The 16,943-nt window shown below is 49.1% G+C and overlaps 1 protein-coding gene across 2 annotated transcripts in view; it reads left to right on the top strand.

Moving 5' to 3' along the window:
* Positions 1-16,943, top strand: part of ADCY1 (adenylate cyclase 1) — a gene marked incomplete at both ends in the record, with an annotated part of 142,718 nt that overhangs the window by 11,229 nt on the left and 114,546 nt on the right. For both annotated transcript variants that reach the window (XM_084247973.1, XM_084247972.1), the window contains one exon: positions 2,224-2,373. In XM_084247973.1, coding sequence (XP_084104099.1) covers positions 2,224-2,373 — 150 coding nt within the window. The remainder of the gene's footprint in view (positions 1-2,223; positions 2,374-16,943) is intronic.

Raw genomic sequence — 16,943 nt, 5'->3', positions numbered from 1 at the left:
GGCCTCTTGGAAACACCACAAACTCAGAGACCAGGGACTCGGGGAGGTTGGTGGGCCAGGAGAGGCAGTGGAGGTGTCCACCCCTTCCACAGCCTGTGGGTGTGCACCTGTTCAGCTTCCTACAGCTCCTGGGGTGTGGCACTTAGCTTTTACCCTTTCATGCACCCTGCCCCAAGTTTGGGATTCTCTGAGGCTATTTTCCTGCCACCCCTTTTGCTGTTTCCATGAATCAACACCTCCTCCAGGCCACATCTGCCAGCTGGTGACCTCTGGACATGCTTCTGGGTTCTCCCTGCCTTGTCAACCTCATCACTGGTCTCTGATTGGGTGTCTAGTCATGATAACTTTCTATACCCCAAGTAACAGGGACCATATCTCTTGTTGCTGTTGTGTTCCCATCACTATGGCCTCTAGTACCAGGGTGTGTCTGAATGAAGGAAGAGGGGAAAGCAGGTATGCAGGCAGCGTCTTTTGAATTCCTCTAGGATGGTCAGTGTGCCCCATGGAAGCCCCCCAGTGAGTGAATGCAGAGCACCAGGCAGGGAAGAGGTATCACCACCACCATCCACACCCCAGTAACTACCCCTTCCCTGACCCCGCAGCTCTCTGCTTCTGCCTTGCCTGCCCATGGCCTCTTGATTATATGGTGGACCGAGGGCCTCCTTCTCCATGCAAACAGTTCATACAGTAGGAATGGGGTAGCCAGTACTCAGTGAGTACCCCATTGTCCCTTGGTTTTCCTGAGGGATTGTCATGGTCCAAATGGAGGGTAGGTGTGATGAAGGTGGGCATGGAGGGGGTGACAAGGTGGGATTCCTGGGTCACATAACTGTTGGCTAAACTGTCCAGTCTTTGCTGACCCTCAGCCCCTTCCCCAGTATGCCCTTCCACCTATGACCCACCTCCCCCTGTCTCCAGTGGGGACACCTATCTTCCCCCATCCTTGCCCCAGCTAGACTAGGCCTTGCTTTCCAGAAAATCTGTGTCAGGCCTATGAGTGTGACCTGCTGGTGCCCTGGTCCCCCATGCTAAGTTAAAGTTGGGGACCTTATCTTTCACCTGGCCGTGTCTCCCGTGAGGAAGTGACAACTGGGAATTCCACTGTAGTGCCTGCAGAGGCTGTGGGGGGGGGGGGGTGTGGACATGGGGGGCATCCCAGGGAGGGTCTTGCCGCACCCCAGGGGAATAACCTTTGTGCTCTATGTTCCTCGTGTCCGTAACGTTTGGTCGAGGTCTGAGTGGGCCTAAGAAGCAAGGAGCGATTATACAGCTTGCTTTGTGCAGTGACTCATCATTGTTTGAATTTTACAGATATGCCCACTACTGTGCCGTGGGCATTTTAAACACATTCAGTACATATTTAAATATTGATTCTATAAAACGGCAACTTGTTTCGTATACACTGGTCAGTCTTCCCATCGCCACCAGGCTGCCTTCATAAACTGATTGGCATGAGCCCATCCCAGATAAAACAGATGGTCTTTAGAGGAAAGAAAACATGGCCCTGATCAACAGGGCCCAGTTCTGATCTCTAGGCACAACTGGTTCTGGCTACCCTGTTTGGTGGTGCAGGCACCAAAGACTATCTGCCTTCAGCTCTGCCCCTGGCTCAAGCATGGAATGCCCCAGCAAAGAGTGCATCTGGGTTCAGAAGTACTGGAGATGTTCAGGGTCACAGAGCAGATAATCAGTGGAGATGATCAGGTCACATGGGGATAGTCATATCAAATGGGTATGATCAGATCATATGGGGAGGCTCAGGTGACATGGAGAATTTCAGCATTACATGGGCAAGGTTTGGCTCAATTGGCCTTTCCTTTTTATGTGTCTTTATCCTGGTCTCCTGTTCTTATCCTCACAGGAAGTAATAAGTGATTAGGGCTCTCCCTAGAGATCACATTTTGCTTTAATTGCCTCTTTCCAAGGTATCATCTCTCTCATCTTTTAAGGTTTTGGGGGGTAGGATTCCACTTGAATTTTGGGGCATGCACCTTGCATTCTTGCCCACTAATTCACCATGTGATAAGATTATGATGTGGGCTGTCCTGCTGCCCTGGCTGTGGCTGCGTTGAGCTGCTCTGTGCTAGGAGTCTGGCTGACAGTGGCCAGGACAGTGCGGCTATTTCACGGGCTGGTTGGTGGAGGACATTTAGGAGCCTCCTTCTTTATGTGGGTGTGCCAGGCCCCCTGCACACCGAGCTCTGCATTGTCTCTCCCTTCCAGCTTGGCGCCAATGCCCTGCTCTTCATCAGCGTGAACATGTATGGGGTCTTTGTGAGGATCCTTGCTGAGCGCTCCCAGAGGAAAGCCTTCTTGCAGGCCCGGAACTGCATTGAGGACCGGCTGAGGCTAGAGGACGAGAACGAGAAGCAGGTCTGTGTGGTGGGGTTCTTGTCTGCAGGGGTGTGGGGAGTAGGGAACATGTAGCAGGAGTGCAGGGCACAGAGCAGGGAGTGGAGAGTGGATGGCAGGGAGCACATAATAGGGAAGATGGAGTGGGGAGCACAGAATGGGGTGTGCAGGGTATGGAGCATAGAGGAGGGTGCACAGTGCAGGTCTGAACTGGCCTTCTTACCTGCAGGGTATGGGAAGCATGAGTGGGCCTCTTGGGTGTCTTGGGAGGTGATGAGGAGCCTCAGGTGTGCCTGGCTTCCTCTGCCCTCTGGGTAGGCTTGTCCTCTCTCCAAGTTGCATGTAAGCCTCCTCTGGGAGTTGTGGACGTGGGGCAGCTTTGGTGGGGGGCACCCTTGATGTGGAGCTGGAGGAGCTGCCTCCCTTTGCCCTCCCAGAACCTGGGTTTATCCATTGATATAAGCTGGGGACTTTGAGGAATCCAGAGGAGGCAGGAGAGAGCTAGTTGCTGGAAGGGGCTGAACTCCCAGGAAGCAGTGACTGGTGACATTTTGGGGCAAGTTGGCCTCCAGATACAGCTTGAATAGGCTTATATGAAGTCTTGGGGTAGGGGACAGGGCAGGTCCTGGTTGGTCCCAGACCAACCTGCTGGCCTAAAGGAACCATAAAAGGGTGCCAGCCCTGCCTGGGCTCATCATGCCTGACCCCATTTGAGGCAAAAGTAGCATCTCAGGACGCTCTGTGTGGGTGTCCCTGTGGTGGCTGTCACAGTAGCCCCGCACCTGCAGCTCAGCCACGTGCCCACAGAGCACCCTGCACACCTCTGCTGTGACCTGCCGGGGCAGTGGGGTGTCCTGCCCCCCAAGTCCAAAGGACTTGGAGCTGGATTGGGTTCCCACTGCTCTAAGCCATTCTAAGTCACATGTCCTTAGACTCAGCCCTCTGTGGTGTTTCTTCATCTGCTGTTGCTCTGGGGCCTCTAAACATGGTCTCAGCGCTCTGGGTGGCCCTTTCTCTGGGGTAACCTGGGGCCCTGTCCTTTACCAAATGTTAATAGATTGGGCTTGTTTTCACAGGGCTGGGCAGATGGGATCAGTTCTGAATGATATCCTACTTTTATTGTAATGCAGGCATTTAAATAAATGCGCACATATTTTCATTCATCGATATTATGATGCTCCTAATACCAATTTACTGTAAGTTAGTATTGGCAGTAAAAGTAGGATATTGGTTAGAAATAGATGGCATATGTATATTTAGATAGTGTGGATCTATGGGTGGATTTGTGCATGGGGCATGTGTGGATACTATAAGGCTGTGCATATGTATGATTACATGAGTGCAGGCATTTGTACATCTCTGTACACATGTATGTCTGTGGGTATATGGGGCACGTGTGTAAGTCCAAATGCATGTATGTGTGTTTATATGCACATGTATGGGTTTGCTGTCATGTTCATTGTGCTGCATGCCTATCTGTTCATGTGTGTGTATGTGTATGTATAAATGTGTGTGTGTGCACAGACATGTGTAAATAGTGTGTCTGCTGGGGCTATGACCTGAGCATTTTTTCCTAGACCAGCATTGACTGGCTGCTGACTGGTCACTGTTCATACTGATGGGGAGTCTCTCATGTGCTCTGAGTGGTGCTTTGTTCAGTTCTGTTACCTCATTGAGATCCCACGAGTGAACCTTTGTAGCCTTCTCTCACCCCTTCAATACATCCCCTGAAGTGCTGGAAATGGTGATTTTGGGGGCCATTCATATTTGTCTTTCTGAATCTTCCGCTTCTTTTTCTCCTGTTTTCTCTTTTCTATCTGCTGTCAAATGTCTTCCTTTCCCAGGGCCCCTCCATTTTTGTTTGTTTTCATTCTTTTCTTACTTTTGCTACCTTTTCTGTAGACTCCCAGCATCCAGCCTTGCAGATTTTCACATACTTGCAGTATTTTCACAGACCTATTTTCCAGTCTGGAAGTCAGTGGCAGCGGTGACAGCAGCAGTGGGCCAGCCCTGCTGGCTCATGTGAGGATGCCACAACGTCTGTTCTCAGTGTGTGCCCACACTTGGCCTTGGGGAGCGAGGCCACACATGGAGCAACTTTGATGCAGCATTTGTTGCCCTGTGCATTTTCGAGCAGCTCCATGAGAAAGGGTGTATTTCCTCAGTTCCTCAGAGTGGAAGCTCAGACCAGGGGGGCTCAGGCGCATGCCTGGGTTCTGACAGTGATTCTCAGATTCTTTTTGTTTTTTTAATTCCCTAACTGAATTTCCTCTTGTGCCTCCAACCTCTCTTGTCTTTTTTTTTTTAAAGATTTATTTTATTTATACAAGAACCAGGGTACAGCCCAGATGCACAGGAGGGTGAGAGGATTCACCAGAGACAGAGCGGGGAACAGAACAGGCAGACTGACAAAATACACTGCTGAGGGGAGCAGTGGGCGAGACAGGAGAGGTCTGCCATGCCATGTGGGTTGCTCCGAGGCCAGTGGGGATCGAACTGGCACTGCAAAGGCTGCAGACCACTTAACGGCGCTGTGCTCAACTGCCTGTGCCACCAGAGAGGCCTGTTTCCAGATTCTTGAATAGGAAATTTGCAAAATGGGGCCATCCCAGCACCTTATCTAGACTGAAGGGACCATGCATCATAGCAAATGTTGTCATTTTAAAAGAGGGGAGGGTAGCCAAGGGCCTGCATGCTAAGTTAGCAAAAGCCTTTCCAGAGACTCATTAGCTTGACAAAGGTAGAGATCTAAAATGTGAATAAATGTAAAGTATAAAAAAAAACATACAACTCTTTCTGCGCATGCCCCAGTTTAGCCCCCTCCAAAACATATTATAAAGCTGATCTACACCCTGCCCTGGCTGAATGGACCCCTTAAAAACTCTTTTCCAAATTCCCCCAGAGAGCAGCCCCCAAACCTTCCTCTCTGGCGCTGTCTCCCTTGTGCACAAGTCTAATAAAAACTTACCTAATGCTTCCTGTCTGGCCTTCTGATTAAATTCATTGACAGAAAGTCAAAAGTAAAAAAGAAAAAAAAAGAAAAACCCTGAAGTCTATAACACTGAGAGGCAAATGCTGGGGTTTAGTCTCTTCCTTTCTGAAGAAAGCATTGTGCCCATTGTTTAAATCCTCCCTATCTTACTCCTTAGCCTTTTGGTTGTACACACTGGCATTACCTGCAGGTGTAGGTTTTTGCATAACCCTGGCACAAACTTCTAGCCTGTGCACTTTGCGTTTGTCTCTTGTCTGCTCGACCTGCTAGACCCAGAACATTTTCCAATATGTTCGCACCGTCCATCCTGCTGAATGCACTGTTTTCAGGGTTTCACCTTTGTGTATATGCTTTCCTCACATGGTGGTCATTTTGGTGTGTATGTAATTTTACTTTCTGCATTTTGCCTTAATGTTTCCCACGGCTGTACCCGCAGGGCTGTCACCATGACTTAAACAGCTGCTTCTTTTCTCCTGTTTGACTGATGTGCTCCACATCTGATGTTCAGACACCAGGTTTTTAAAAATGGGTTTTTCTTGTGCACATCTTTATTCCTAGAGACTCCAGGCATTCCCTTCGTTACATTTTCAGGAGTACAAATGTGGTGTCATCTCTCCCTAGGTCCTGGGATAGTTTCCAAAATTGTACTTCATTATGTCTTTATAAGTAGTACCCAGTTACACTAGGCTCTGAGTAGCAATGGTGCCCCAGGCCTGTCTGTGCTGGCATCTTGGAGAACCTGCTAGAAACGCAGATTCCCAGGCCCGCCCATGTCCATGGGTGGAAAGCTGCCTGGAGCCTCCGCCAGGTTCTCCTGCATGTTCTGGTGTTGCTTCTGGTTGACTTTTTCCTTTCCCCTCCGCTCTCCCTGTTCCCTCTTTTCCTGTCAGCGCTCAGTACCTTCTGTTTATTCAGAGCTGCTTGCTGTTTCCTGCCACGGACTACTGCTGCTTATGCTAGTTTTCCTTTCTGTCTGTCTTCATGGAGTGCGTGTTCTGACTTTTCCTGGGGGTTTGACTCAGAGGCTTGCCATACGGAGACTGATGCCTCCTCAGAAGTGCTCCTGCTGTCCTCCAGTTCTACTCCTCTTGCTTTGCCTGTCTTTTAATAAAAATTCATTTTTTAATATTTTTAAACATAGGAATTATTTCCCTTTGTGGTTTGATTTCTCGCTTTCAAGTTGAACAAACATCTGGGAATATGAAGAGTGATTGGGGAGTCTCATTTCCCTGAGATCGCTGTGGGTTTGAGCAAGTAAGCCAGGTCCTGGCTGGCTGCACCCTTTCTGTGGACTGCATCACATACTGTGGGGTTGTACCTCAGAACAACCATCTACCTGGCTGGCCTTGCACCGGGCACTCAGGTTTACTCCCTGGTTCCAGCTGCCTGATTTTAGCTTAGAAAGCTGTCTGGTGGGCGGAGGGGGGCTGGAGGGAGGGTGTGTGTGTGTAGGAAGGAGTAAAAGGGTAGTGCTTTGGTTCAGACAGGACTTAGACACCTGTGGGGGGGGGGGCTTCAAGCATTGGCATTTGATACCTTCTGGGGAACTGCCTAGAGAGTCCAGGGGAGCCACACAGGGTGACCAAGGAGCTTCCCCTCATCTTTGCAACCCCTCTGTGCCCACCCTGTCCCCTATGCTACCTCCCCACCCCCAAGTCACAGATGAGAGACACCAGACCTGATAGTTTACTGCATTTTCACATTTCAACTTAATTAACAAACAATCCTATTCAACAGTTGCTTCTAGAATCTTTGCCCGGAGGGGCAGCACCCTCAGTGACCTGAGGGAACATTGGTGAATGCCCCCTGGCGATGGGAGGGGATGCAGGTTGTATGGCAGTTCTGGGGGAGGGTGCTGTGATCCAGCGCTGGAATGAACACTGTGTGTCAGGAGGGGTGCCCCTAGGTTTCTGCGGGATGCTAGGAGGTGCCGGACTAGGTAGCATCTTATGTTTCTTGAGGAAGGTGTAGTCTGGGGAGAAGTGTGATAGAGGTGTTGAGGATGTTGGTGTTGGAGGGAAGTATTTTAATTTGTTGTGGTCTCTGCTGGGAAGAGAAGGGAGAAGTTAAAGAGGGAAGCAGGGCAGCTCATAGGCAGCTTGCATGCTGGAAGGTAAGTGTACTTGACCAAGGGGTGGGGGCTCTGACATGTACTAGCTGGAGAGAGTCTTGGCTGGACCTGCGCTTGAGTGATCAACACAAAGGTAAGAACTTGGAGGCGGGGTGGCAGATACACCAAAGGTTTGGCAAAGTTGTCCTTTTCAGAGGTGCCGTGGTTGGAGCTTTCTAACAATTGTGCGTCAGTGCTCGAAGCAGGTGTGTCTCTTGAGAGACCCAGAAAACATCTTCCAGGAATGTGCGTGCAAGATAGGGCTGCTTCTTTGTGGCTTGTAGGGGTGGGGGAGAGTCAAGGGACCCCATTCTGAAGTGCAAACACCCAACATTAACCCCCTGGTCTGTCCCAGCTGCCAGTTCCAGAGATAGCGGAATGCTGGCCAGTTTCAGTTCCTTTGCCCAATAAAAGGACAGAGTTTAAGAAGCAGAGTAGTTAAATTTGTTGGCAAATTGAGGAGGGCAGCAGACTTGTGTCTGAAAGACTACCATCCTGCTCTTCAGCAGAGGGCAGGGGTATTTATCCAGAGTTACAAGAGAGTAGAAGGGGGAGTGGGCAGGGGGTCAGTTTGTCCATTCTTACAATGCAAGTGTCTGATGATTCTGTTTGGTGCCAGCTTGCTTTTGCCATCATCAATTCTGAAGTTATTTTTGTAGTGAAACTCTTTTCCTTTTGATGCTGGAATTGTCAGGCCTAGTCTCCCAGCCAGGATTGGATTTCAGGCTGCAGGGCAGCTCTGAGCCCCAGCCGCTAGACCCCCCACGGGTTGGTGTCTCACGAAGCCGCAGCAGGAACTTCGCAGACGCTCAGGCAAGCAAGCGAGAAGCGCAGGTTTGTTTAGAAGAAAAAGTTTATTGAGGAGAAAAAAGAACAGAAATAAAGTGGGACTCCCAGGCCAGGGAAGCAGGCCTGGGAGGGGCAAGGAAGCCAAAGTGAAGTCGTGTCTCAGGGAATATATACTTTCTTTCCCTGATTATTCTAAAGCTCTACCAGTCTCTTTGTGATTGGTCAGTTTTTGGCTGTCTCACTTAATTTGCTACTGAATGGGAGATCTTCACATTCCTTATCTAACAGGTCTGTCTCTCCCCATTTGTTCTATCTTGATCTTTATGGTCTAGCCCTCCCGTTGAGCATCTTTACACTTTATCTTATCATCTGAAGAAAACCAGGACCATCCTTAACAAGATTATCTGTGGTGCTGGGATGTTTGTTTTTCCCAATGGAATTGGTTTTATTTCCTTGCTCGTCCTTATCTCTGAAGCCTTCCTGAATTCTTCAAAGGTCCCCTCCTGCACTGTCCTAAAACTGCCTAATAACCCTAGCTTGCCCTGTCTCACTTTGAAATGTAAGAAAGCAGGGATTATTAAACCTGGAGGGAAAGAGAGGAGATGGGAGAGTTTATCTGGTGGGACAGAGAAAGATATATCCTTTGTTGATGTATCACTAGGACAGGAATACTCAGGTGGGAACTGTTGGAGAAACATTGCTTCCGTTCTGGAATACTGGGCAGTAACGTGATTGAGGACAGGCCCTTCATGCTGACTTATAAACCTGCTTCCAAAATTGTTCTTGCTCCCAGTTGATCAATTACTTTTTGTACTCAGTGGGTAGGGGTATTTCACTTTAAACATGGTGGATTTTGTGTCAGGTAACATGGCAAGGTGAGTGGTTACCACTTAACCGGCCTGTGATGGGGAAGCACCGAGGTATCCTGGGTCTATTAGTCGACTCCTGATCTCAGAAAAGGAGGTAATGATTGCACAGTGTTCGGGAGCATTCCCTCCCCTCTATATTGTTTGGAACTAATAGCCCTGCAGTTGCCTGAAGGTAATTTTAAAAGGAAGTACACTGCTTTGGCTGCAAAATTTGTTATTGGTGTCCTGCCCTGCCATGTGAAGATACACACGTGACTCCCCTGACCTGTATCTAAGCGCATGACCTCCACCAATAACAGAATAAATCTCCGTCTTTCTGTCCATAGGCCCAGATGGACTGCAAGAGAGTGACTAGACAGGGGACCTATTTTCTTCATTGGATACTTAATTTGCTTCTGGGAAGTTCTCTGCTGTACTTTGAAAAAGCAACCTGGGTCTCAGAGTCCCTGAGACTAGCTCCTTTGAGAGGGATTTGGATGTGGTGAATTGACCCCTCCTCCCACTAAACAGAATAAAACAGGGACTCGGGACTGCCCAACTCCACCTTTCCCAAAAGATGTCCAAATGAAAGATGGTTGAGATCCTCAGATGTTCTTTTTGACTTGTGGGATTTCTTTAAGACTAGCTTCAGGCCTCTGAATTATTGTTCAGCATATATGGACTTTATTTTGCTGTATAAGTTTGAGAACAGGGCCTGGCTCAGAGAATTAAATGATAGGAAGGATGATTAATCGAGTGGCAAAGTAGCTGATAGCACCACAGGTGCAGTGAGACTGAAGCCCAGAATCTCTCCAAAAGATGGCCCACATCGTCCCTTTATACTCTTATGTCTCCTCAGTCATCAAAGGACTCCACAGAGACTCTGGGTTGATAGGTAGCTGAGCTAAGCTCTTCCAAATGCTTGTGAACAGTCTTTGAACAGGGCTATTTCAGGTTCAGAACAAAAGTCAAAAGTTGTTCCTTTGGAATAAAAATGCTTTAAGATGCAGAAGAAAGAGTGAATCCAGATAAGGGATATTAGGACTGGGAAAGCTCATGGCCACAAAGCCTGGCTAAAGATAGACAGGAGGGGAACACTAAGAATGATCTTATGCCAGGACATTTGAAAACTTAGGTAAAATGGATCATGTCCCAGAAAAGTATCAGTTACCAAAATTGATTCTAGATGGAAAAAACAAAACAAAACTAAACCAACCCTGAAACCATTTAAAAGATTGGCTTGGTAAAAAAAAAATGTTCTCCCCCAAAAGATCTCCAGTCCCAGAGAGCTTGGCAAATGAGTCATACAAAATTCCCAAGAACGTTCCAACCTGATCATCCATAGATGATAGAAACTATCAAGGATAGAAACTCCTTTGTTGTAGGGCTTTGGGGTTCCTGGATTCTGGGTTCCTCAGTCCTTGACTGTGATGTCAGAAGAATTCACAGCTACATCTTTAGCAGAAGAAAAAGCAAAGTTTGTTTAGAGACAGAATGAAATTACACCGAGAGAGGTCTGGGTGGGCAGAGTCCTGGGTCAGCACAACTGCACGGGGAGACCGCTTGCCTTAAATGGGTATATTATGCAGGCATTGGTTTATTGGTCCAGGTAATAGCTTCTAAGTCACTTTCCATCTACTGTGCTGGCAAGTGTAGTTTATTACCCTCTACAGCAGGTTGGCCTGAGTTGCTATGTTATCAACCAACCAGCTGTGCCCTTCCCTGGCAGGGGGAGAGCCTGGGGGGAATTGTTTTAAAACTGGCAGAGACCTGCCAGTTTTGAGGTACACCCCCACCATCTGGGTGCTTTTTGTTCTTCTAGGACTTTATTGGCCTGCCTATAGGTTGAAGTGTGGGAGACTGCCTTTCTCCCCTCTGAGTGATTCTTGCCTCCCCCTGAGTTTTATCAGCTCTGGAGAATGTTTCCTGGGGTCCTGGGTATAGTTAGTTGTTTAATTTTCTTTAGGCATTGCACTTCTTGCCCTAAATGTCTTAACACTTTGGCGGATGGGATGCCAGTCTCAGAAAGAGATAAGATAGCCACAGGGATTCCATGTGTCTTCCAGTCCCATGTTCATGAGCAGTGTTGGCTTCAAGGCACCCAAATGGGTTGGGAGAGACCCAGCTTTCTGTTCATCTGGTTCCTTTTGCATCATGGTACAGGGCTGTGGGTAAGGAGGGGCAAGACTGGTTGGGGGCCCTGTCTCCTCCTGTCATCACCCGTGCCATTGCCAGGACATGCTGTGGAAGCACAGCTGAGACCTGGGGCACTTACCCACAAGGCTTGGCCCCAGGCTCCTAGAGCGCCCTCTGATAGGTGGGCACTGGACTTCTGACTTGATTTCTACCCCGCTTCCAGCTGGATGCTTCACTTCTATCTGTGGCTGCCTGTGGCAGGCATGTACTGGGGATTCTGCAGCTTCCAGGCTGTACCTCATTGCATGGCTGGTCTGCTGCCCAGCTCCCTGTATTGTTTTGTGGGACATGGTTTCTGCAGCATCTGCTTTAGGATTTGTGCCAGGGAAGCCATACAGGTCCCCAGCATCTCCCTGAGGGTGCTACACACCATGGAGGACACTAGAGCTGCTTGAAGCCCTGGGCCTGGGATGGGAAGGCTCTGCAGCATTTGTGGGTGCAGGGAGGCTTATGAGGCCCCAGATGTTGTTTAATGTGCTGATGCTGCCATGGCGCAGTACATAGGCTGGCAGCTCAAGCAGCAGACGTTGATCTCTTGCAGTTAGGAGGCTGGAAGTCTAGATCTGGGAACCAGCATGTTCAGGTTCTGCTGAGAGCTGCTTCTGGTTGCAGATGCTGCCTTCTTGCTGTGTCCTCACATGGCCTTTCCTCACTGTGTGCCCGGAGAGGGAGCATTCTCTTCCTCCTCTTATAAGATTGCCAGTCCTGTGGGATTTGATCTCAGTTACCCCCTAAAAGCCCCTTCTCAAAATAGTCATATTGGGAGTTAGGTTCCACATGACTTCTGAGGGGCACAATTCAGTCTATAACACTCACCAAACTACATATGATACTCTAGTTCAAATAGCTGTCAAGTGCATGTTTTGACAGTAAGAAGACACTGGATCCCAGTCCTGGCTAGTTCATCACTGAGAGGCTCAGTGCACAGGGCTGGGTGGGCCCCTGGCCCCGGGTTTTGAATGAGGCCCTTACCCCGAATGTCTGTGTGACATAAAACTCTCATCCAGCTGGAGGGGGAGAAGCAGAGCGAGGTTGGGAAGGAGGGCCCCTTCTGCTGGGTTTCTCCCCTTCCTTCCCTCTCTAAGCCATGGGAGCCGAGAGGCTGGACCAGGTTCCAGGAGGAGTAGAGTTCCTGGAGTGAGCCGTGTGGGACAGTGGGGTGTCCATGGCTTCCTTCACTCAGAATCATGCTCAGAAGACCCGTCCTGGTTGCTGTGGTGTTGGTGGTCCATTCCCTTTCATTGCTGAGCATTGTTCTGGGTGTGGGCTCAGCCTTGGCTCAGCCACTCACCCACTGAAGAACACTTCAGCAGTTTCCAGTTTGGGGCTGCTACGAATAAAATTGCTGTGAGCATCCTCATACAGGTTCTTGTGTGAACAAAGTCTTAACTTCTCTGGCATTGAATGTCTGAGTGCAGTTGTTGGTCATTTGGTGGTTGATATTTAGTTTATTGGGAAATTGTGAAACTGTTTTCTAGCGTGGGGTCAGACCATATTTTGTTCCCAAAAGCAAAGCACGAGGTGCCCCATTTCTCTGCATCTTTGCTAGCAAGTGGTGGTGTCACGTTTTAATTTTAACAGTTCTGATGGGTATGTAGTGAGGGATCAGTGTGTGTCCCTAATGGCTGGATGTTGAGCATCTTTTCATGTGATTATTTGCTTTCCTTTTTAGAGAAATTGAGGCTTTTTCTCTGTCTCTGTCTCTCTCCTCACTATGTCCCTTCCTGGGACACCTGTGACTCCATACTCAGTCTGGGATACGTGAGTCAGAAAGAAATCTGGGCCTCACCTCCATGTTGTTGCTCAGTCCTGGCCTCTGCCTTCTTGCTCCTGTCTTGCAGAACCTTTTGTTGAATGTTTTATGTGTAATGACCAAGACTTTCAGTAGGTCAGAGGGGGAAGAACAGAGAAAAATATTCTGCCTTCCCAGAAACAGAGACTTTACACTTGTTATTTCAATGTCTAATGTTTATTAAGAATAGTCCATATAATCAAGAAGATGTGGTATGTATATACAATGGAATATTACTTAGCAATCAAAAAAGATAAACTCATGCAATTTGCAGCAACATGGATGGCGCTGGAAGGGATCATGCTCAGTAAAATAAGCCAGAAAGAAAAAGAAAAATACCAAATGGTCTCACTCATAGCAGGAATTTAGAAAACCTAAATAAGGGATCAGGAAAAAGACTAATTATAATAAATTAAAAATCAAAATCAACAAGCAACAAGCAACTATAAACCAGAGACACACTACAGGGGAGGGGGGTTGAGGGGAGGAGGGAGTAGGTCAAAATAAGGGTGGTGGGAATTGTATAGGGAATATAACCAAGATGAAAATGCATACATTGTGCAAAAATGAAAAATGATGTAAAAATATATAAAATAAAAAATTTTAACATAGATTTGATGAATATAAAAAAATAGTCTATGTATATCAAGTCACATTTTGATTGTTAAGATAAATGTATTAAGATTATTGTGTAGCTTTTATCAGACACTGGGATACTGCATGTGACTCATATTCACAGATATGTCCTTTTGATTTCTGGCTTTTTATCTTATTTTTGCTGGTTAGAACATGGCACTACTCCTGTCTGCCTCTGATGTTAATACTTTTTCTGCTTTGGCTTTATAGTTTGAGATTGGGTGTGGATTTCACTGAATTTCTTTGTCCCTGGTAGTTTGCTGCTTTTTTGTTTGTAGCTGTGGATGGTACTGTTCTTGGCAAATGGCTCTTTTGCTCCTTAAGGGAAAGGTTATATACTTTTAATCATGATTCATGTGTGTTGGCTTTAGGCACCATTGCCAGTCTCCTGGACAGAGCAAATGTCCCCGTGGTCAGGGACATAGCCTGTCATTAGTGTCTCCCTATGGCCATGGCTTGTGTAAGTGAACTAGCTCCTTTTCTCTTATACACATATCCCAGGACAGGCACTTTATGGTAGGTGTGATAGCTCTGATCCATGAAAATCTCCTAACCTGGTGTCCATTTAGTTAAGTGTCTGCCCGCATTAGCATGTGCTCTTTTTTTAAAAAAAAGATTTATTTTATTTATACAAGAACTGGGGTACAGGCCAGAGGCAGGGGAGGGTAAGAGAATTCACCGGAGACAGCAGGGAGCAGAACAGGCAGACAGAGAGAAGGCACTGCTGAGGGAAGCAGTGGGCAAGACAGGAGAGGTCTGCCGTGCCATGTGAGTATCTCTGGCTGGCCAGGAATTGAACCTGCACTGCTGAGGCTGCGGACAGCCTCACAGTGCTGTGCTTAACCCGCCGCACCACTGGGGAGGCCCAACATGTGCTCTTTATCCTCGTGAGCTAAGATGACAGTTAGATATCCAGACATCATGACTGTATCCCAGGCCAGTAGGGAGTAGAGAGCAAGAAGTGGGCTGTCTTTAGGGAATATTCTAGATCTCACATGACCCTTCAACTCTTACTTCCTTGGCCACATTTACCTGCACAGTAGGCTGGACAATACAGTGTTCATTCAGCTCACCAAGTCCTCAGGGGAAAATTAGGGCTAGATTGTGGAGCTAGAGAAGGCTGTGGGGACCGTGGGGCCAGGACGGCGGCTGTCCCTGCTGCAGCCACCTCTCCCAGCACCCGTGCCTCGGCACCATGCTCCCTGTGCTAGGAGCCACACACCCAGGCTTCCTGTGGGGTTGGCATCTGCGGCACCTCTGGATGCTCTCCAGCCATCTCTTGAGGTCCAGGGCAGGTTAGGGTTTCCTCTGCCTTTTCATTTCCTTCTTTTCAGGTGTAGCCCCTGGGTCTGTGGCTGACTCAGTTTCCCGGTGCTCAGTCCAGAGCAGACAGGGCAGCTTAGGTGATGTGAACAGCAGGAGTCCCTGAGGCCCTACTATGGTCCTACCCAGCTCAGGTCACAGCTCCTCAAGGAGCGCGGGGCCAGGGCCTGGGTGGGCATGTGTGGAGAAGGTGAAGGAGGTTAACATGGCACTAAGAAAGGGAAGTTTTGCTGGACTTGACCCTGGTGGGCCTCCTTGTGTTTGTGGATGCAGGTGAGAGATTTGAAAGGAAGCAGGGGAGTCGCTGAGCTGAAGTTGAGGTGCTGTGGGACATGATGCTGAGCACAGAGTACCACGACTCAGCAGGGCCTGAGGCCTGGGTCAGTACGTTCCGTGCAGGTTGTGCTGGCACTGCCCGCCAGACATGATGGAATAAACTGCCCACCCAGAGTGGCCAAGCTTGGATGTGATGCCAGGGAGCATCTGCAGGGCACCACATGCTCCTTGTCCTGGAGACCTTTTATGTGGATACTTAGGGTGCAGGTGCTGCCTCCCTGAGCCCATAGGTGTGGCAGGGCAGCCCGAGGGCTCAGGGTTGTTGATGCTGCACGACACTGGGGCTGTGTGAGAATATGCAAGGCTGTGCTGTGCTCTCAGACCACTTTCCTGAGGTGGCTTGTGCTGTCCACCTACTTCTGTTTTTGTGATTTGTACCTCAGAGAGGTGATATTCTCCAGAAGCCTCCAGGTGTGTCTGCACTGCTGACTCTGCTCCTGGTCTCTTGAAGCAGAGACTCGAGTAAGCACCCTGCCCAGGTTCCCTCCACCTCAAGTATAGCTGGCAGTCTGCAATGGCCCCTTTCCACAGGCCATGTCCTCATAAGCCCCTTAACCAAGGGAGGGGAGCAGTGTACCCCTCCCCACCATCAGGCTCAAGCTGTGTGGTGGGGTCTCTGCCTTTGTTCTTGAGACTTGTCCCTGCACACTTCTGTGTCAGAGTGCAGGCATGTGGCCAGGTCTTGGAGGGTCCTCTTCATGTGACCTAATGTGGTGTGGTCACGGCATTTGTGCCATTGCAGGATCCTCCTCTGTGCTGGGGTCTGTCCAGCAGGAACTGCATGGGGCCACAGCAAGTGGACCTTCAGTGTAGTTTCAGGCCTTATTCAGGCCCCAGAGTCGGGGCCTTGAGCTCTGGGGCTGGGATCAAGGCAGCCTTGCCTGGTTGCACACACTTACTCCACTTACATCTGGCAGGAGTACACCTGGCCAGTTGCCTCACAAGTTTAAATGGAGACATATTAAATGGACTCTCCTATCCTAAAATCAATGTGAATTCTGGAACCAAAGTGGGTGAAACTTTCACACCCCCACCTTGAGCCTCTTTGGCCACTTCCCAGAAATCTGCTGGGCTTTCAGGATCTGCAAGACTCTTGTCACTGCTGCTGTTCCCATTGTCCTTCTGAGGACCTCACGTGGATTGGGGCTGCTCCTGGTCACAGAGGTGGCCTCAGAGCTGCACTGGCCACCCTGCTCCATCCCGGTGGAGACAGGCCAGAGCCCAGATGCCTTCCTCTTTGGAAGGGACAGGCAGTGGGCCCGGAGAGGAGCGTGGGGACTGCTGGCTGGAGCTGAGCGAGGCAGAGCTGCTTCTTCACATCTTACCTGCTTTGCCTTGGCCACTAGGATGTCCTCCTTAGTTTTCTGTCATGTCTAAAGTTCATTCCTTTGTTTCCTTTCCAGTAGAGTGGGGAGGGGAGAGAGAGGCACTGAGGGAGGCATGGGTCTCGCCCAGTTTCTGGAACACGGGTTCTCTGACGTGGTTATGGCCAGCTGGTCACGGGCTGGCAGGGTTGAGGGCAGGGAAAGTAGGAGGAGAGGCTAAGTCCTGACTTCAGCCCGGGAAGGG

Source organism: Talpa europaea (assembly GCF_964194135.1).
Source record: "Talpa europaea genome assembly, chromosome: 11".
Lineage (NCBI taxonomy): Eukaryota > Metazoa > Chordata > Mammalia > Eulipotyphla > Talpidae > Talpa > Talpa europaea.
The sequence above is the reverse complement of the archived record's forward strand: the minus strand, read 5'-3'. Positions and strand labels throughout refer to the sequence as shown.